Source organism: Ursus americanus, chromosome 16 (genome assembly GCF_024610735.1).
Source record: "Ursus americanus isolate L20-20 chromosome 16, mUrsAme1.1.p, whole genome shotgun sequence".
Lineage (NCBI taxonomy): Eukaryota > Metazoa > Chordata > Mammalia > Carnivora > Ursidae > Ursus > Ursus americanus.
In genome coordinates this window covers 3,620,692-3,641,779 of record NC_142142.1, presented here as the reverse complement: position 1 = coordinate 3,641,779, position 21,088 = coordinate 3,620,692, and the positions used below count along the sequence as shown (strand labels likewise).

At 46.8% G+C, this 21,088-nt stretch overlaps 2 protein-coding genes across 4 annotated transcripts in view; one reads left to right on the top strand and one right to left on the bottom strand.

The window, feature by feature from the left end:
- The window catches only part of DNHD1 (dynein heavy chain domain 1), an 85,830-nt gene that overhangs the window by 44,231 nt on the left and 20,511 nt on the right, over positions 1-21,088 (top strand). For both annotated transcript variants that reach the window (XM_087868072.1, XM_087868073.1), the window contains 13 exons: positions 2,467-2,624; positions 3,108-3,242; positions 3,332-3,608; positions 8,645-8,772; positions 8,879-9,071; positions 9,469-9,563; positions 10,048-10,255; positions 11,638-11,763; positions 12,078-12,175; positions 12,277-15,163; positions 15,369-15,546; positions 15,717-15,909; positions 16,150-16,438. In XM_087868072.1, coding sequence (XP_087724198.1) covers positions 2,467-2,624; positions 3,108-3,242; positions 3,332-3,608; positions 8,645-8,772; positions 8,879-9,071; positions 9,469-9,563; positions 10,048-10,255; positions 11,638-11,763; positions 12,078-12,175; positions 12,277-15,163; positions 15,369-15,546; positions 15,717-15,909; positions 16,150-16,438 — 4,965 coding nt within the window. The remainder of the gene's footprint in view (positions 1-2,466; positions 2,625-3,107; positions 3,243-3,331; positions 3,609-8,644; positions 8,773-8,878; positions 9,072-9,468; positions 9,564-10,047; positions 10,256-11,637; positions 11,764-12,077; positions 12,176-12,276; positions 15,164-15,368; positions 15,547-15,716; positions 15,910-16,149; positions 16,439-21,088) is intronic.
- The window catches only part of RRP8 (ribosomal RNA processing 8), a 62,847-nt gene continuing 49,155 nt past the window's right edge, over positions 7,397-21,088 (bottom strand). Inside the window, exons 8-10 of one of the 2 annotated variants that reach the window (XR_015726917.1) lie at positions 16,315-16,446; positions 15,334-15,629; positions 7,397-11,187 (exon numbers count right to left, since the gene is read on the bottom strand). The gene's annotated coding sequence lies outside the window, so the exon portion shown is untranslated. Of the gene's footprint in view, positions 15,630-16,314; positions 16,447-21,088 lie in introns of both variants that reach the window. The other variant, XR_015726916.1, reaches the window with a different exon arrangement.

Here is a 21,088-nt window from a genome sequence, read left to right as displayed (position 1 = left end):
TCAGTGTTTTATAGTTTTCAGAGTACACGTCTTTCACGTCTTAGGTTAAATCTATTCCTAGGTGTCTTTTTGTTTTTGGTGTAGTTGTAAATGGGATTCATTCCTTAATTTCTCTTTCTGCTGTTTCATTATTGGTGTAGAGAAATGCCACAGATTTCTGCATGTTTCTTTTGTATCCTGTAACTTTACTGAATTTTTTTTATCAGTTCCAGCAGTTTTTTGTTGGTCTTTCATATTTTCTTTATATAGTATCATGTCATCTACAAATAATGAACGCTTTACTTACTCCTTGCTGATCTGGATGCCTTTTATTCCTTTTTGTTGTCTGATTGCTGTGGCTAGGACTTCCAGTACTATCTTTTTTTTTTTTTTTAAGATTTTATGTATTTATTTGAGAGAGACAGCAAAGGAGGGAGAGGGGGAGGGGCAGAGGGAGAAGCAGACTCCCCATTGAGTGGAGAGCCCAATGCGGGGCTCGATCCCAGCATGCTGGGACCATGACCTGAGCTGGAGGCAGACATGTAACCGACTGAGCCACCCAGGCGCCCCTCACCAAAAAATGGTGAGAGTGGACATCCCTGTCTTGTTCCTGACTGTAGTGGAAAGCTCTCAGTTTTTCCCCATTTAGGATAATACTAGTTGTGGGTTTTTCATATATGACCCTTATTATGTTGAAGTATGTTCCCTCTAAACCTACTTTGTTGAGGGTTTTTATCATGAATGGATGTTGTACTTTGTCAAATGCTTTTTCTGCATCTACTGAAAAATCATGATTCTTATCGTTTCTTTTATTAATGTGATGTATCACATTGATTGATTTGCAAATATTGAACCATCCTTGCAACCAGGAATAAATTCCAGTTGATCATGGTGAATGATTATTTTAATGTATTGTTGGATTCAGTCTACTAGTATTTTATGGAGAATTTTTGCATCTGTGTTCATCAGGGATATTAGCCTGAAGTTTTCTTTTTTAGTGGTGTCTGTATCTGGCTTTGGTGTCAGGGTAATGCTGGCTGCAAGGAATGAATGTAGTTTTCCTTCCTTTTCTATTTTTTGGAATACTTTGAGAAGAATAGGTATTAACTGTTCTTTAAATATTTGGTAGAATTTGCCTGTGAAGCCATCTGGTCCTGGACTTTTGATGCCATTGTGTGATGTTGATAATGTTGTTGAACCCCTCTGAGGCTCAGTTTGCTTATCTGTTAAACAGGGACAATAATATTATCTAGCTCAAAGGGTTTTTGTGAGGATTAAAAAGGTTAATACAGGCAAAGTAGTTGATACTGTATATGGCATGTGGTAAGCAAGCATTCTATGCTGTATTTTGTGGTATACTGCATTTCATATTTTTTCTTTTTCTTTTCCTGTTTCTTTTCCTTTCTTTCTTTCCTTTCCTTTCTTTCCTTTTTTTTTTTTTTTTTTTGTAAGTAGGCTCCATGCCCAGTGTGGAGCCCAGTGTGGGGCTTGAAATCATGACCCTGAGATCAAGACCTGAGCTGAGATCAAGAATCAGACACTTAACTGACTGAGCCACCCAGGTGCCCCTGCATATCATGTTTCTATATTGTATTTTGTTCTCCCGTGCAGATTTTAGCATCTCTGAACTTAAGAGGTGTATTATAATTGATGGCATGTCAGAGTTTTGATGGCATCAATTTTTTCTTTTTGTGTGGTATATAAAATAGTGGTGTTTCTTATAATCAGTGGTATCTTGGAGGTGTCAGTGATTTGGTGAGGCCTCATACTGGTGTCATTCCTGCCCCTGGAAACAGTGGAGTTGTTCATATCACCGAAGGCAGCCTCTAAGATTACCTTCTAGCCCCATATCCACCTGACAGCTTTTTTCTTTTAATCCTTAAAAACAAAGGGCAGATGACACATTCTTCTTGGTAGCTCTTCTACTAGAGCAAAGCCGCTAAGGCTTTCCAAACAGAAGACTTTCATTCCAGTTGGGCATTCTGCTGTTCACGAACACGCCATTCCCGTGCCTTTGCACGTGCTGTTTCATCTGCTTGGCGTGGCTTTGCTCTTTGGAGCATTAGCTACTTGACACAAGTTCAGCTCCAGTGTTCCCTCCCAGAGGAGGCCTTGCCCAGCTCCTCAGGCCTCCTCTCCTTTCTCTGTGTCAGGCTGAGGGCTCCTGGGCACTAGCAGAGCATATATCACACTGGTTTGTGATTGTCCATGTATTTGGCTCTCTCTGCCACCGGATTGTAAACTTCTGAGGGTGGGACACTTTCTGTCTCACCCACTCACTCTGGTCTCCTGGTGCCCAGCACAAGAGTAGCTGTGGATAGCTGTGGATAGTACCAGTGAATAGCAGCTGACGGGACACTGGGCAGGAGTCCAGTAAGTGTTCACTGAGTGAGGGAATGAATTCGTGGTCTGGCTTCCCCACAGCACTTCCCCAGCACCCCTTCTCTTTCATATACCCCCTAATACCTCACCCTCTCCTGTCTTCAGAATCCAAGCTGGATAGCATCAGGAAGGACATTCTTACACATGTGCAGAATGAGTGCTGGACCCGCAGTCAGCAACTAATAGCAGAGCTCACGGATTTCACGGAGGTCTTCCAAACCATCAACTCAGACATTCACACCATTGCACGGTGCTCCCAGAAGGTAGGCTCTTTCATCTTTCCTTCCTAGCTTATCCGGGGGCCCATCTTCCTCACATACTCTGCACACTCTTCTTCAGGTCTCTGGTGAGCACCGAGTGGGCCTGATGCTTTTAAACTATGCTCACGTATGTGATCTGCCCTTACCAGCTCTCACCCTGTTCTCATGGCCCTCAGTTTCTTCATGTCAGGGAGAGGCCATGGCGTGATGAGAGCCGTGGTCCTGCTTTCAGAGATAGTGCTGCTCTCTGTGACAGTCAGCTAGGGATCTGTTGTCCTGTCAACAGGGTCATGATTGGGTGGGGGAGGGGCTGTGCTATCTTCACAGACATCTGGGTCGGATGGGATCTGATCCCACAGTGCCCCTGACCCCAGTTGGGTAAAAGGTGGCTGCTGGGGTCTGGAGCCTCTAGAAGGTGGGAACACCCCTCAGGGATGAGCCCAAACTGGTGCACAGGGTTGTGGGGGTGCTGGTCTCATGCTGTAGCCTCTGCAGTTGAACGAGGCCAATGAGCAGTACAACACGCTGGAGGAGCGAATGGAATACATACGGTCCCTCCACGAACTCATCCGGAACCACTTCAGCCTCTTTAGTGCTGAGAACGAGGCACTGGACATCTCGGTGAGAAGGCAATTCCAGAAGTCACCCGTGCCTTCCAGCCCCCTCCCCCACACCCACTTCTGCTTGACTGAGCCCTGCTTGCCCCACAGCTCCTGGATGTGTGGGAGGCATTTCAATTTGAGAAAAGCCAGGCCTCAGAGTTCCTGCTCAGCAAGCGACATGCCATCGTGCCCAAGCTGCAGCAGCTGATAGCCGCAGCCTTGGTGGAGCTGGAAGGCCTGATTGACAAGGCCCTATCTGGCCCCTTCATGGACCCTGCGCAAGAGCAGAGGAGCACCGAGCGCCAGCTCATCTCCCTGGAGCGTCAGTTCCAGAACACAGCCAGCCACCTCAGCGAGCTGCACCATGCCTATGCCACCTTCACTGGTACTAAGGGTCCCTGCCCCCCCCCCCCCGCCCCATCCTGTGATAGACCCTCCGACTGAGATAAGGGTCCTGTGTCCTGAGTGTCCCTAAGCAAGTCTCGGGAATCACATAGCTTTCTTTTAGTCTCTTTTATAAATGAAAATCACAGGATAAAATCTTCTTACGTTGGCTATGTCAAGGGTTGTACTTAGGGTGGGGAGACGGGGGCTCACAGTCTGGTAGGGAAGGCAGATAGGTGAATGTTCCATTAGAATGTGATGGGGTTAGAGGGCTGAAAGCCTGTGCAGGAGAAATGTAAAGGTGCCCTCCTTGTAGTTCTTAGCCTATTCAACCCAGTTCCAGGCTGCGGGGCCTAGATAAAAATAGGTCTTGATAAGCCATAGCCACTGCTTCCAGCCAATGTGGTGTAGAGGGGCAGCTGCTGCAGGTCTCCCCGACCCATAGGCTGAGACCCACAGAACTACTGATCTCAGCCCTCTGTACAGTGGTGCAGCTAGGCTGGTTCCCTTCTGCACATAAAGAACTTTGGGGGCTCAAGTTTCTTTTCTTAGGTGCAGTTACTTCTATTGGTTACTTTTACCCCCTGGAAGGTCACATTGCTTCTGAGTTGCCTCTTGGCCAACTACTAACGATTACCAACTCTGCCTGCGAGCATCCCCAGTCTGCCTGCGGGCCTCCCCAGTCCCAGGGCCATTGGGCCAGATGTAAGGTGGAGGACACCCTGGACCTTCCTCAAGCAAGGAACTTTTTCTTTGGCCAAGCATGGAGAGACCCTTGTCCCATACTCTAACTGACATAGACCACAGAGCTTGAACTTTCCTCTAGGGATTGGGGATGTTTGTGGAAAAACAGAGTGGAGACTCAGGCCTTGTGATGCTAAGCTTAGGAAACCCCACAGCACTGCTTTTAGCTCCTTCTTCCATCCTTGCTCTTCACCAGACTCCCAGTGTTTGTTAAAAGAATCCAGGATCTTAGAGCTAGATTATTACTACTACTCTTTATATTTCATTACGTATCTTTTATTCTACTCAATACTTTTGACATTTGCTTGGTTTTATAACCAAGTTAACAACTATTTTGCCATCTAAGGTTTACTGTTTTTGTTTACCCACTACCATTTCTTTTAGTTGAAGTACAGTCGACAACCAGTGTTACAGTAGTTTCAGGTGTATAACATAGTGGTTCGACACATGATTCTGTACATTATGCTGTGTTGACCACAGTGTAGCTCCCGTCTGTCCCCATACACACAATGCTGTTACAGTACTGTTGACTATATCCCTATGCCGTCTCTTTCATCCCCGTGACTTCTTCATTCCAAATGAGAGCTGTATCTCCCCCTCCCCTTCACCCGTTGTGCCCAACCCCCCACTTCCTCCCCTCCAGCAACCCTCAGTCTGTATGGGTCTGTTTCTGCTTGTTGTTTGTTTATTCATTGTTGTTGTTGTTGTTGTTTTTTAGATTCCTTATATAAGTGAGATCATACGGTATTTGTGTTTCTCTGTCTGACTTATTTCACTTAGCATAATACCCTCTAGGGTCCATCTGTGTTATCACACTACCATTTTTAGAAATACCACATCTCTTCATTATTTTCATTTTTCCTTAAATGGCTGTAATATTTCTTTGAGTATTTATTTTTCAAAGAAGGGAGTTAGAGATGTTAAAATTTCTAAGCTCTCTATGCCTAGAATGACTTTATAATGTCTTTACATCACAGTTGGGCTAAATACTGAATTCTGAAGTCACAAAGTTTTTTTCTCCAAACTTAGGCTATTGCATCATTGCCTTCTGATAGCTGGCATTGTGGGCAAATTTGGTACCAATCTAAGTTTTTTTCCTGGATAGGTAATCTGTTTATCAGTTATTTGATAATGGCTCTTATTATATTTGCTCAGGCCTCCTTTCAGAATTCATACTTATATATTGGATTTTCTGGATCTCTTCTCCATTTCTTTTATCTTCATCATCAGTCATTTCTTTATTCTGAATTCTGGAGAAATATCATGAGCTTGTCTTATAAACTTCCACTCTCTGTAATTTCCATTGCATTTGAAAATGGGCACACATATTATATATGTATGCATGTTTACATGCACATGTGTATGTACATAAGTGTATGTATATGTGTGTGTAAACCTGAGTAGACCTTGGTTGGTAAGATCATTCCCTACCAGGGCTCCACAGAGAGTGGATGATTCCATTCCAGGGCTATCACAGGGTAGGTACAAGATGAGCCTAGAATATTTTTTTTAATCCAGAAAGTAAGAGAGTAATAAATTCCTTTAATAAGTGATGGGAGCATGTCACAAGGACACAGAAGGGACGCCATTGGCCAAATCTGGGACAATTTGAGCACCAAAGTACAAAGTAAACTATTGGAAAAATAGGAATGAATTATCCACACTAATAATAAATAGGTAAATAAATCAATGAGAGAGAAATGAGGACTTGGCACTTACAGTAGAATGCCATGAGTCAAGTAGAGAAAATCTGGAGGGAAAAATCATCATTTTGCAAACATTCTGATAAATATTGGATCAGGTAATGATCATCAGTGGATATCAACTAGAACATTTGCACAGTCTTAGAAATTCTCCTACAGAGACTACTTATTAGTTGCAAGGGAGGGGAAAAAAAAACTTAGCAATTATTTAGTGGAGAAATTGGGCAACACTTGGACCAGGCAATCAAAGATTAACATCACCAGTGAGGGACAGATGGACATGATGTGCCTCCAGACATGGTACCCAGAGGACACAATACCTGTTCAGTAGTCCAGCTGAGAATGAATAACTTCAGTCATGAAAATCATACAAACACAACATGAACTTTCTGTTAACAAAAAAGGGAGAAGGGGTCAATATATTTCAAAAATGTCTGTTAGAAAAGAGAAAGGCTGTGAGGAATGTTCTAGATTAAAAGAAATTAAAGAGACATGACAAGTAAATGTGGTACTTGATCCTGGACTGGATGCTGTGCTTGAGGCGGAAAATGCTATATAGGACCTTATTAGGTCAACTGACAACATTGGAACACAGACTGTAGATTAAAGAATTATATCAACGTAATATATGAAGTTGATCACTGTACTATAGTTATATAAGAGAATATCCCTGTTCTTAGGAAATACACATTTGAGTTTGGGGATAATAGGGCCATGAAATATGTAACTTACCCTTAAATAGTTCAGGAAAGAATTATGTGTTTGTGTATTCATATGCCCATACACACACAGAGCATGTAAACACAAATGCTAAAGAAAACGGGTAAAATGTTAACAAAAGGTGAATCTCAAGAAATGGTATATAGATATTGGGTAGCTCAGTTGGTAAGTGTCCAACTCTTGATCTTGGCTTGGGTCGTGATCTCAAGGTTGTTGAGATTGGGCCCCTCATTGGCCTCCGCACTCAGCGTGGAGTCGCTTAAGATTCTCTCCCTCTCCCGCTCCCCCTCCCCATCTCCGCTTGCGTGCATGCTCTCTCTCAAAAAAAAAAAAAAAAAAAAAAGTGAAGTCACTTCCAAATAAAGTTTTAAAATGCAGTGGAATTTACTGAGTAGATAGCACAGCAAATGTGTGTCAGAGGATATTTGCTGTTATTCGTCAGGTTTGTCTTTCTCTTCTCATATGTTTACAGATAATAACGCCGGTTCTTTCTTACAGAGGAATTTCCTCATTTGTCCAATGTTTGGTGTTGAAACAACTGCTACCAAAGATTATATGAGTCTGTAGCCAGATCTTTTAGGTTCAGACAAAGAAAGATTGGAAAAGTTTAAATTTGCTATCATTTTGTTTTTGTTTTTGTTTTTGTTTTTGTTTTGGGTCAGATGAGAGCTCTGATAGCCTGATAGTGATTCTAAGCCTTTCAATATTCTGATCTCCATGATGGATGATGCTTACACATGTAAGATGCATGATTCCCAGCATTTGGGCTTTATTTTATCACTTTTTCTTTCACTCAAGAAAATATACTGGAATTCAAATGAATGAGAATGATAATTTTACTGCAATATCCTTAAATCTGGTCTGATGTCTTTTAATTGCAAATATCAGTACTATAATAATAATTATTATTTTTGAAGATATCTTTATTTGAGAGAGAGAGAGCATGTGCACATGCATGCATGGGGGGAGGAGCTGGGGGAGAAAAACCCCAAGCAGACTCCCCACTGAGCGTGGAGCTGACGTGGGGCTCTGTCTCACTACCCGTGAGATCATGACCTGAGCCGAAACCAAGAGTTGGACACAGAACCAACTGAGCCACCCAGGCGCCCCCTCAGTACTATAATTATTATTAACTGTAAATTACTTTTGACACCTATCACACAACCAAATATAAATTGTCAAGAGCTAATGCAGCAGCTTATGAGATGAAGGGAGGGAATGATGACCGGAAGTACACAAAACAGGAAGCATTGCCGTTTACCCTTTACGGTCCTCTCTGTGGGGCAGATCTTTACCGTGTGCATCTTGCTGGATTTATCTGTCTAACAGATATCGGTGAGTGCCTATACTGTGCATGGGGCTTGCAGTATATTAATGGACAAATAACAAACTTCCTGCCCTCACAGGCCCAACATTGTAGCTGGGAGAGAAAGACAACAAATAATAAACATAAAATATAACCAAATTATGGAGTGTTTTAGAAAGTGAGAAGTGGCACAGAAAAAAAGAATAGAGCAGGTAAGAGGTGTCGGGAGTGGTAGAGAGGGTGGATAGCAGTTCGAAACAGCCTCCTGCAGAAGGACCTGAATTTGGTGAGGGAGTGAGGTATATGGTTCTCTGAGGGGAGAGTGTTCCAGAAGAATGAACTGCCAGTCAGAGGCCCTCAGCAGGAGGAGCGTGAGTGGTGCATGGACCCAACAGGCAAAACTGTCTCTTGAATGGTACCCACCTACACTGTACTAAACAATTTTGGCTATCCCACCCCTGGCACTTTCAGACCCTCGTTTCTGCCATTATGGGCTCTTGACCGACCATTCCCCACCAGGCTCCCCTGCCCCCAGCCCAGGCATCAACCTGCCCTATCCCACAGGGGACGACAGTCCTGTGCCCGTGCCAGTCTGCGGGACCCGTCCGATTGTGCAGCAGCAGCGCATCTGGCACCTGTACCGAGTCATCTCCGAGAACATCAGCGAGTGGAAGTGCATGGCTTTCGCCAAGGTGCTGATGCCCTCCCTCAGAGCTCCTACCTGAGAGTGGAGAGTCTGCGGTGGGTGGGGAAGGTGGGGAAGGGTCTCTGGCTGACAGTGATCCTTTCTCGCTGCAGTTCAGCATGACTATGGCCCGGGAGAAGACAGACAGCTGGCTGACAGAGGCAGCCCGGATGAGTACAACCCTGGGGCTGCACAGCCCAGTCCTGCAGTGCTGCATGCGCGTGCTGGAGGAGTTCCGCAGCTACCTGCCACTACTGACCAAGCTGGGCAGCCTCCAGCTCCAGAACTTCCAAGCCCTTCTTCAGGGTGTGTTTTGGGTAGAGCGGGGGAAGGGAAGGGAACGAAAGGACTTGGGGATTAGAACAATGTTAACAACTCAGTTCCCTGCTTCTCCTGTAGGCAACACCTTTCCTCCCTGGGTTGCTCCCTGCCTTGTTTCCACAGGGACCGACATTTCTAACCTCCTGCACCATCATGTGGGTCCTCTCTGCTGACTTGGGCTAGAGTCAGGCTCGAGTCTTAGCTCTGGGCTCTGTGTTGTGCTCTGGAGCCTACGTTCTGAGTTCTTGGCTCTATGTTGTACTTTCAGATCTGCTGTCTGGGAGCTGGGCTGGGCTCAGGGTTGCCGATCTGAGGCTCTGGGATATGGGCCGGACTCTGCCATATACCGGGTGTTGCTCTGATTCGGCCCCTTTATCTCCAGCCTTAGGGCTAGGCAGTCTCTGCAACACGGAACTCCTAACACTGGGCCAGCTGCTCACTTGTCCGCTGCTGGATTTTGCAGATCGAATCAATCAGGTGGGGCCCTCCAGAGAGAAGGAGTTGGTCCAAACCCAGGACCTATTTGCTAAGCTGTAATAGATCCAGTTAAGTCCCAGCAACCCCTTGTGACAGGGGCCGTAGACACTGGCTTGTGGGTGGGAAGGTGGGAAGTTGAGTTTGCTGTCCTGCCTGGAGGGTGTGGGGCTCCGATGGGTGGTTTCAGACTCTGACTGAGAGTATGCCCCACTCCCAAAGTTGTGGGCACACAGGATAGCAGATGCCCCTGTTCCAACATGAGCTGATTAAGGTACTGTCTTTAGCTGAAACCTTGCAAAAGAGTGGGTTTTAAGGCAGCAGCTTTAGGTCAAGGTATGCTGCTGATGGCCTATCTGAAGCCAAGTGGTCCTGCTCTCTATCTCGGACAATTTCACTCCCCTGAGCCCTGGGCCTTGAGTCCTAGCTTCAAGGCTATCCCCTGAGCCATCACCCAGTGCTGGTTCCTGAGACCCAGCTGTTCCAGATCTGGCAGTGTGAAAACGAACGAATCCATGCTCAAGAAACCCTACGGCGGCTGCAGCGGGTCTGGGAGGCGCGCCAGCTGCGACTGACCAACTTCATCCTGCATGTGCCGTATGAGCCCCCAGCCTTGGAGCGCTCCAAGAAGCAAGTGACCCGCAGTCCCCAGTGGGAGGTGGTGGGCAAGGATAGCGGCACCTTCATCCTTTCAGGTGAGACCCAGCCCTTGCGGCCCAGGGATAGCCTGCTGCCAGGGGCCATATTCGTCCACCATGTCCACCAAGACCTGTGGGATCTAGCTTCTCCAGCCAGGGCCCCATCCTTACTGGACAGCAGGAGACATCAGTCTGTTCTGAGAGAGTGTCTTTCAGGCAGCTTCTATTAAGTCTTACTCTTGGGAGCTCCCTCCTCCCGCCCAATGCCTGCCTCTTCAGCAAAGATCCTTCCCTTTCTGGGTGTACTAAGAAATCCCTCACAGTCACGTCTCTCCATTTTCTAGTGCTCTTTCCTCTAGATTGCATCCTGGTGTCTGATCTTTTGCCCCATTCATTCACTCTTTTGTCATTCCTACATCAAACTTATCTGCTTTCTCTGAGCCAAACACAGGAGAAGTCCTGTCCCTCAGGAGCTCCCAGTCCAGTGAGAGAGGACAATAGAATAGAGATTAGTGCATGATGGAGGATCTGACCAAGGGCAGTAGCATCTTAGAAAGAGGACCAGCTTCAAAGGACCAGGGAGAGTCAGAGGAATCTTCCCTTCCCATAGACAAAGGCCCCATGCTGACTCCTGAAGGAGTAGGAGTTTGCCAAACTTACGGGGAGAGAAGGGCATGCCAGGGAGAGGGAAGAGCATACGTACAGGCACAGAGATGGTACAGTTAGGGAACTGCCAGTAGAAGAGAAACTCTCTTATCCAACCCACTTGAAACCCAACTGGCAAATTCAAAGGTAGTTAAATAGGAAGATCATAAAATATGATGTGTACATCATCATGTGGCTTAAGATTTTTATTTTAGCTTAAAACATATAAACATACATTTATTTACTAACCTTTCAGCCGGACAAGAGCTTTACTTTGATTTGCAGTCAGTTCCTCACTGCCTTTCCTGCATTAATGCATTGTCCACCGTTTCCACTTTCAATTTCTGTAAAGTTGAGCAGTGACATGAAGACACTTGTGAAGTCGCTGGAGTCCAGAATTTTTCTAGATTTTTATTATAATTTCCCAATTTTTAAAAATTGACTGGCCTAAACCTAATTTAATATCATGTTTTTATCAACTCACCTTTACTGAAGGCTTTCCATAGTTTTCATAGAACCAGCAACTCTTTCCTCACCCATATTTCAGTGATTAACATAATAGTAGATCAAATTCTGTAGTTAAGATTATAACTCACGTGAACAGGTTTGCAAACACTCTGACTCTAGGTGAGCATACTTTTCAACTAGTGGAAGAAAACACATTTGGGTCTTCTAGAGAATAGCTTGAGAACCGTGAGTTTCAGTGTAATTTGGGTAATAGTCATCCCTGCCCTTGCCCCATCTGACTGCCAGCTCAGCTCAGCTCAGCTCAGCTGGAACCCACTCTTCCCTAGATTACAGCAGCCTGCAGGATTCTATCCAGGAAAGTCTTCAGGTGTTGTTCAAGATCCTGGCCATCCAGAAGTCAGGAGACTTAAACAAAGTAGCTTTGGAGTGGGTGGCCATCATGCATAGCCTGAGTGAGTGCAGGCCTCTAGCTGGCCGAACGTGTGGGACCTGAGGCGGGATGGCCTGGAGGGACGCGGTAGGAGGTGGAGGTTGGGTGGGGGGGAGATCAGGACAGAGTGAGGACCCCCTTCAGAGCCACTTCTTGGGCTGAGGTGACCAGGTGAAAGTTTATTCATGGCAGAAGTTTGCTGTCTTCCAAGCAAGGTGCCTGGGTCCTGCTGAGTATTTTGGGGTGGGGCACCCTGAGAGGTCAGGACCAGCTGGACCCCCTTGCAGAAGCTAAAACCCTAGTCTCCCTCCAGTGTTCCTCTGGCTGCTCACACAGGTGCCCTGTTGGACGTGTGGGTGACTTTCCAGCAGCAGTGGATTTTTCTGAATAAAGTTCTGCACGAGATGAAGATCAAGTTTCCTAGTCCTGACCTGGTAGGGAAGAAGGGTGAGGCAGGTGGACAAGGGCTACAGCGTCGCGGGGCTCAGGCGTGGAGGGAGAGCCGCCCTCACTTTTGCCCCCTCTCTCACCACAGAACTCCCGATTCAAGGCCACGGACGACCAGTATCGGACCCTGATGCAGATCTCTGTAGATGATCCCCTGGTGCTGTCACTTATAGTGCCCAGTGTCAAGCGGAGCCCTCATTTCCAAGGCCAGCAGCTGCAGCAGCTGCTGCAAGCAGGCTCCGTGGAGCTGGAGGGCATCATCATGGCTCTGAAGGGCGTGCTCTACAGGGTGTGTGCTCAGTTCCCCCGCCTCTTCTTCCTCAGCGATAGTGAGCTGGTGGCCCTACTGGCTGCCCCACCGGAGCCCTGTGAGGCCCAGCTATGGGTACGACGCTGCTTTCCTCATGTGCATGCCGTGAGCTTCACGGCCAGCCCACCTGATGAAAACACGGATGACCGGGAGTCAAGCCCAAACGCATCTACTCAGGTGGAGGCACTGGCAGTGCTGGGGGCAGGTGGGGAGGAGGTGAAGCTGCAGAGGTCCATTCCTCTGCATCCAGATCTCCCCAAATGGCTGGCCTCTCTGGAGAAGTGCCTGCGTTTGGCGCTGGTGCACCAGCTGCAGGGCTGTGTGGCTTCCCGCCTTGCTCTGGGCCCATCGCTAGATGAGGCCTTGAAGCAGCTGCCCGAGGGAGGCCAGCTGCCCCCACAGCTGTTTGCCCACCACTGCCTCTGCCTGGTCCAGGCCTTCCCGTGGCAGTGTGTGCTGGTGGCGGAGGAGGTGGTATGGCGGGCGGAGATGGAGGAGGCTCTGCTTGAGGGGAGGACCCCAGCCCTGGTCCCCAGGCATGTGTGCAAGCTCGAGGCACTGGTGCATTTTATACGGGCGCAGAGGGCCTCCCAGGGCGAGCAGCCCCTGGCTTCTGTCCGCCAGGCCAGCCTGCTCAGTGCCCTGCTGGTCATGGCCGTGACTCACCGGGACATAGCACAGCTGCTGCAGGAGCACCAGGTCAGTGAGCTCACCGATTTCCACTGGGCTCGCCAACTCAAATACCACCTGGGTTCACCTCACATCATCCCCCACAGTCCCCTGCAGAGTCTCAAGACGACGGCATCTGCTGAGACTTCTCCGTCGCCACCTCCATGCTGGGTAGACGTGCTAGGCCGGTCCTTCCTGTACAATTACGAGTACCTGGGTCCCAGAGTAGGGTCTCTACCCAGCCTGCTGCCTGAGCGGCCAGCCCTGGTACTGTTGCTGGCCTTGGAGGAGGTGGCTTGTGGGACTCTCCTGGGCCCTGATGGAGTAGGCAAGACAGCCACAGTGAAGAGCCTGGCACGGGCCCTGGGGCGCCAGCTGGTGACAATGCCTTGCCTGCCTCAGATAGAGGCCCAGAGCCTAAGCAACTACCTGAACGGGGCCTTGCAGGGAGGTGCCTGGCTCCTGTTGGAAGCGGCTCAGTGCCTGCCCCTTGGCTTGCTCTCTGCCCTGGGCCAGCGCCTGGCTGAACTGCACCGCCTCTATGCCCCACTGTACCAGGAGGCCTCCCGAAGCACCAGCACTGTCGACCCCACACAACCCCAGCTCCTCGGCTGTGGCTTCTTTGAGAAACATCACGTAGATATACGCCTTGGCTATGGCTCTCTCCTGACGCTGCGTTCCCTGAGCCCTGCTGTGCCTGCCAACCTGCGCTTGCTACTGCGGCCTGTGGCCTTGACACTGCCTGACCTGCAGCAAGTGGCAGAGCTGACCCTGCTGGGTGCAGGGATGCGGGAGGCCTCCCGCATGGCTGCCCGCCTCTCTAAATTCTTCTCCCTAGAGCTCGAGCTGGTGTCTGCGGCCCTGCCCTGCCGCTTGCCACTGCTCCAGCACGTACTGGAAGACATGATACAGGATTTAAACGCAACCGAGGAGGAGCCCAAGTCCCAGCAGCCACAAAGCCTTGCAGTGACCGAAGAGGCTGCCCTACTGCGTGCTCTGCTACGCTCCCCACTGTTCAGCATCCTCAGTGGTATCCACCTGCACAACCTCCAAGAGCTGCTCTGCAGGCTCTTCCCTAATGCCAGACAGGTGCTGGCAGAGCCTGCGGCACCCACGCCACGGAAGCCGCTGCTAGTGGAGGAACTGCAGCAGATAGGCATCTATCCCAGCCCTGATATTCTGGGCTCCCTGGAGCAGCTGAGCCAGGCTCTCGGCCAGGCTTTGGGTGTTTTGCTCCTGGGCCCTGCAGGCAGTGGCAAGACCACTTGCTGGCACAGCTTATTTAAGATCCAAAACCGGCTGGTGGCCAGGGAGGACGCCTCAACCCAGGGCTGCCAGCCTGTGGAGATCACGCACCTGTACCCCAACGTCCTCAGCCCCCAGGAGTTCCTGGGATGGCTAGAGGGCCCCTGTTGGCACCATGGCGTCTTCCCTAGGCTGCTTCGTGCAGCCAGTCCATGTAAGACTGTGGGCCCAGAGGGGCCACCACAGGAATCAGTGGGGATCCAGCACTGGATAATATGTGATGGGGTTGCCAGTGCTTCTTGGCTGGACTCCATCACTTGCCTCCTGAAAGATGCCCCCCAGCTCAGCCTCCCCAATGGCCAGCAGATAGCACGACCCCCAGGTACTTTTCTCCTGATGGAGGTGGGAGATGCAACAGGCATGTCCCCCACAGTGGTGAGCCAGTGTGCCCTGGTCTGGTGTGGTGGGGAGCAGACGTGGCAGGGGATGCTGAGTGTCTTGATGGCAGCCCTGCCCCATGAGTACCGCCTGCCGCTGGAGACCGTCACTGAGCTCAACCACCTGGCCGAAGTGCTCGTGCCAGCAACATTCCAGTTCCTCACCCGCCAGGGTGCCAGCTCTCTGCTGCACGTACATGGGCAGCGGGCCGTCTGCCCAGGTGTGGCCGAAGTCACCAGCCTGGCCCGTATCTTACGGTGTCTGCTTGACCCCCACCTGCGCATAGATGAAGGGGAGAAGGCACATATCTCAGGTGAAGGGAAGGGAGAGGGAAGGGATGGTTTGGAGATAAGGGGCCTTGAGAACAGCTGGCATATAGCTGGTGCCTGGAGCATGGGTTCTTTGGTGGGCTTGGGCCAGGGGACCAAAAGTGCACAGTGACAGAGCCAATCTCTACTCTCCCCGCCCCCCACTTTTTCCTACCTGGGCTCCTATTCTGGCCATGGTGACCTTTGCAGACAACCTCAGCTTTAGCGATCCTGTGGCCCCAAACTTCAAGTCTTCCAAAAGCAGCTCTCTGAGTCAGTCCCAGGCTGATAGTGATGGGGTACCGAATCAGCGCAAGGAACATCTGCTGGCTGTCAGCAGCTTCCTTTTTGCATTGATCTGGGGCTTTGGAGCCCACCTTCCTTCCAGGTATCTGCAGGGGCGGGGGTGGGGGAGGTGATGCCGAGGGCTGAGATGGACTGGTCACGGAAGTTAAAATCCAGGCGACGTCACTGTCGGGGGGAGGAGTGGAATGTGTGTGTCACAAATGGAACTGTTGTAACTGTCTGACACTTTTGCCCGCACATCCGTCTGAACAGGCTCTGGCCCCTCTTTGATACCTTCTTGAGGGGTTCTATTAGTTGCCTCTCCAACTATCCTGAGCCACCGCCTTCAGCTTTGGTGTTTGATCTACATGTGTGCCCTGATAACGGGACACTGGTCCCCTTCACTGGCCATTACCTGGGCAGCCGCCTCAAGGGAACTCTGGGCACCTTCAACCCTTCTCCCCAGGTGTGAAGACAGGGGGGCAGCAGCTGGGGTTGGGGCTCAAGGAGATATCCTGTGGGAGTCCATGTTCTAGGCCCAGCTAAGGCCCACCTGCTCCCGTTCTTTGATATGTTTTCGTAATCACAAGAATATGTGAAATGTTCTGCAAGTGCAGCTCTAAGATGAGTCCCCTAAACTTTGCTTTCAGCTAAATTACTATCCTAACCTGGTGCTGCCCCAGTAAGCCCTGCTCCTGTCCTACAGACTGAACGGCTCTTGTACGTGGTGGACCTGCTTTTGTCAGAGGGACACCCAGTGCTGCTGGCTGGAGAGGCGGCAAGCGGCAAATCCACCTTTGTGGAGGTGCTCGTGGGGCCACATCATCCCTACACGTGCAGCCCCATCCACCCTGCCTTTACTCCCATCCACCTTCGCCTGCTGCTGAGTCGAGGGGTCCAGGGCCAAGCACAAGCTTCCCCATGGCCTGGGCAGCACCTGGATTCCAAAGGCTCCCTCCTCTTCCTGCTGGAGGATCTGCACCTGGCCGCTTCCGGTAAGGAGCTGGATAGACGGAAGGAAGGAGTTGTTGTGATCTCTTGAGACTGTAAAATCCCTAACAATATTTATTGACTCCCAATTAAACACCTACAGACCAAATCCCAGCATCCCATTCTTAATAACTTCTCATTGTACGTATGCTCCCCGAACAATCATACCCCTCTCATGGCCTTATCCACCATCTCTGTGTTTGGCTGCTAAATCTTTATCCCAGGTCAGGCTTTTCTTCCAAGCACTAGACCTGTTTATCTAACTACTTACCGTATATCTCTACCTTGTTGTCCCATCGGCACTTCAGATTCAATTGTGAACTCATCATCCTACCCTTAAAACCTGCTCTCCCCCTTTCTTACCAAAGTCCATTCACCATGTCTCTCAATTTGGCATTCTCAGTATCTCTCAAATCTTTCCACTTATTTCCATTCCATCTTCCCTAGTTCAGATAGTCGTTACCTGGAATGTTGGTGAATGCTCTTGCAAGGCTTGTAGTGAGGCTTTCTTCTCTGGGCTCTTACACTCCGTACTCTAACTGGACTCAACCATGTACAGGCATTCAATAAGTCAAGCTTCCTCTAGCCTCTGGGATTGCTGTCCTCTCTGCCTTCCTTACTCTATTTATCTGGCCAAGTCTTTGTTCTTTACAAATAATGTTGGTCAGTATCTTCTCCAGGAAACCCGAGCCTCCAGGCTAGGTTAGATGCTTGTCTCGTGTTCTGTACAAAAGTCTGTGACAACCATGGTTTTATGATTATATGTTTACTTGTTGATCCTTTCCACTACACTCTGAGGTTCATGAGAAGAGAGATTTGTCTTACTTTGATAGACTCAACAGGAAGTAAATTGTGCAGTAAGAGTTTGTAGAAGCAGAGATTAGAAAGGAAAGAGGAAATTGTGATAAAAGTTTGGAATATTGAAGTTTAAAGTTTCTGAAGTGGTATGCTTCTGGATGATTTCGGGTTTGAATCTGGCCATGGGAATGGGCAGAAATGGAGTCAGGGAAGTCAATGGACTAAAGCATTAGCTGGATTGTCCAGTTAGACACTGAAGTCTGTTATGGGATGTAGAAAATGTGAATCTGGTGGTGTACAATTTATTGAGGACTATGTGCTGAACACTTTATCTAGGTCATCTTTAGTGTTCATAAAAGCCTACTAAGATGGAGATTTGTAATGATCATTTTAAAGATGAAGAAGCTGAAAGATTTCATAACTTGCCCAAGACACTCTAGCCAGTAAGTGTCAGAACCAAGATGAAAATTTAAGTCTGTGTAGCACCGAAACCTGTAATTTTCTACAACTATATTATTTGGGCCTTTCAGTGAATTTGTACAAATAATCAGATTGTCAGTGGAAAATAGAAAGAGTAAATTAAGATCTGTGAATAGCAACTGAGAAGAGATTTCAACAGGAAGGCTGAAAACATTGCAAGCAATGTTGTGGAGTGAAGCATATTACAGCTGGCAGTGTAAAAGATATCCTAGGGTGACAGCCACCAAAACAACGAGTGTAAAATAAAAAATTAATAAATGTACAACAAAACAAAAAACTGTGACCCACTGTCTAGAGAAAACAGTCAATAAAAACTGACCTTGAAATGGTCTAGAAGTTGAATCTAGCAAATATTTATAGCAGCTATTACAGCTACTATAAAGTCCTCAGGAACTTTAAGGAAAATATGATCTGAATGAATGAACACATAGGTAATCCCTGCAAAGAAATGGAAACAACTAAAAATAACTAAACAAATTTTGGAGGTAGAAAATACAGTAACTGAAATGAAAAATTCACTGCATGGTTTAATAGCAGATTGGTGAATCCTGAAGAACAGAAAAATATTGAATATGAATAGAGCTTCATACACACACACACACACCTGGAGTTCCAGAAGAAAGGAGAGAGAATAGGGCAGGAAAAAAAAAACCTATGAGGAAATAATGACCAAAATTTCCCCAAATTTCTTGGAAATTTGACGTTCAGATATACAAAGCTCAATTATCACCCAAGTAAAACAGTAAAAAGAAAACCATACCTAGGCACATCATAGTCAAATGACTGAAAATCAAAGAAGAAAAAACCTTGAAAGTGGTCAGAGAAAAGATGAAACATGTTATGTACAGATAAACAGTGTTAACAGTGATGGTTAACTTCCCATCAGAAACAACAGAATCCAGAGGATGGCGGAACAACATCTTTAAAGGACTGGAAGGTTGGGGGGGGGGGGGAAGCTGTCACCTTAGAATTCTCTATACAGTAAAGATACCCTTCATAAATGAGGATGAAATAAAAGTATTTCAGGTGCATGAAAACTGAGAAGATTAACTGTCACTGGAACTGCTCTGTAAGAAATGCTAAAAGGGGCACCTGGGTGGCTCAGCCGGTTAAGCAGCCAACTCTTGATTTTGGCTCAGGTCATGATCTCAGGGTCGTGTAAGATCAAGGCCTGTGACAGACTCTGCGCTGGGTGGGGAGCCTGCTTAAGATTCTCGCTCTTCCTCTCCCTCTGAACTGCCTGCCCAACCCCCTACGTAGCCCAGCTCCCTGCCCCATGCTCTCTCTCTCCTCTCTTAAAAAAACAAAACAAAACAAAACAAAAAGCCTAAAACATGTTCTTCAGGCAGAAGGGAAATAGTATCATATGGAAACTCAGATCTACAGAAAAGAATGAAGAGCACCAGAAATGGTTAATATGTGGGTGCATATAAATAACTATCTTTTTCATCTCTTAATTTCCTTAAAACAAGTCAATAGTTTAAAAATAAAAATAGCGTTATTTATTATTCAAATTTTTATTTAAATTTTAGTTAACATACAGTGCAGTATTGGTTTCACGAGTAGAATTCAGTGATTCATCATTTACATACAACACCTAGTGCTCAACACAAGTGCCCTCCTAATACCCATCCCCCATCAACCCATCCCCCACCCACCTCCCACCATCAACCCTCAGTTTGTTCTCTATCTTAAAGAGTCTCTTATGGTTTGCTTCCCTCTCTCTTTTCCCCCCTCTCCCATATGTTCATCTGTCATTTGCAATGATGCAGATGGAGCTAGAATGTATTATGCTAAGTGAAATACATCAGAGAAAGACAATACCATATGATTTTACTCATATGTGAAATTTAAGTAATAACATTTTTAGATGGAGTTGATAATGTAGGCAGAGGTAGAAAACAGACTGGAACACTAGTAAAAGGGCAGGGTAGGGAGCAGTGAGTAAAAATTATACTATTGTAAGGTTCATACATTCGTGCAATGTGAAATAGGAAGTGGGAAAGGTCAGATATGAAGTGTGAAGTGGCATGATATTACTTAGAAGTATTGATACATTAAGGAGGCATAATATTACTCTGGAAAAATCACTAAATAATAATAGCAAAGAGTATAATGTAAAAAATATATTTTACATATAAAAATACTTAAGTTATATAAAAGGAAGCAGGAAATGAGCAATAGAGAAATTAAAAATAAAAGAGACAATTAGAAGACAATTGACAGTATGATGGACTTTAAACCAACCATATGAATAATGACATTAAATGTAAGGTCCTAAGCACTCCAAAAAGTCCTTCAAGACAAAGAGTATTACCAGAGATAGAGAACTGGAATCTCCCAATTAAAAAATTTAATTAATCTAAAAGACATCAAAGTCCTAAATGTGTATGCACCTGAAACAGCTTCAAAATATATAAAGAAAAAAATGGATAGAAATGAGAGAGAAATAGCAAGTCCAAAAATCATATTAGGAGATTTAACACTCCTCTCAATAACTGAGAGAACAGGAGAGAGGAAACAAGGATATAGATCTCCATAACACCATCAACTGTATGTATATTTACAGAATGTCACACCCACCAACTGCAAAATGCATTCTCTTTTCAAGTGTACATGGAACATTCTCCAAGACAGCTAATATGCTGGGCTATAAAATAAGTCTCAACAAATTTCAAAGGGTTAAAATTTATAGAATATTTTCCCTGACTACAATAATAAAACTTAGTAACAATAATATACCTAGAAAATTTCCCTATTCTTTGAAATTAAACAACAGACTTCTAGGGGTGCCCAGGTGCCACAGTCAGTTAAGCATCTGGCTCTTGATTTCAGCTCAGGTCATGATCTCAGGGTCATGAGATCGAGCCCCGCATCAGGCTCCTGTGCTGGGTATGGAGCCTGCTTAAGATTCTCTCTACCTCTCCCTCTGCCCCTCCCCACTCCCCTCTCTCACATTCACTAAAATAAAATAAAATATAATAAAATATAAAATAAAATAAATAAACATCTAAATAACTCATGCATCCAAAAAACCACAAGGTAAATTAGAAAATATTTTGAACTGAATAATAATGAAAACAAAATGTTATCAAAATCCGTGGGATGTAGCTTACGTAGTATATCCCCAGAATGCAAAGTTGACCCAACACTCAAATCAGTGTAATTCATGACATTAACAGAATGAGGAAAAGTGTAAGATCATCACAATAGATAAAGAGAAAGCACTTGATACACTTCAACACTATTCATGGGAACACTCAGCAAACTAGGAATAGAAGGGAACTTCCAGTATGATGTAGGGCATCTACTAAAACCTATAGCTAATCACATACTTAGTGGTGAAATACCAAACCTTTTCAAAGCTCAGTCACAAG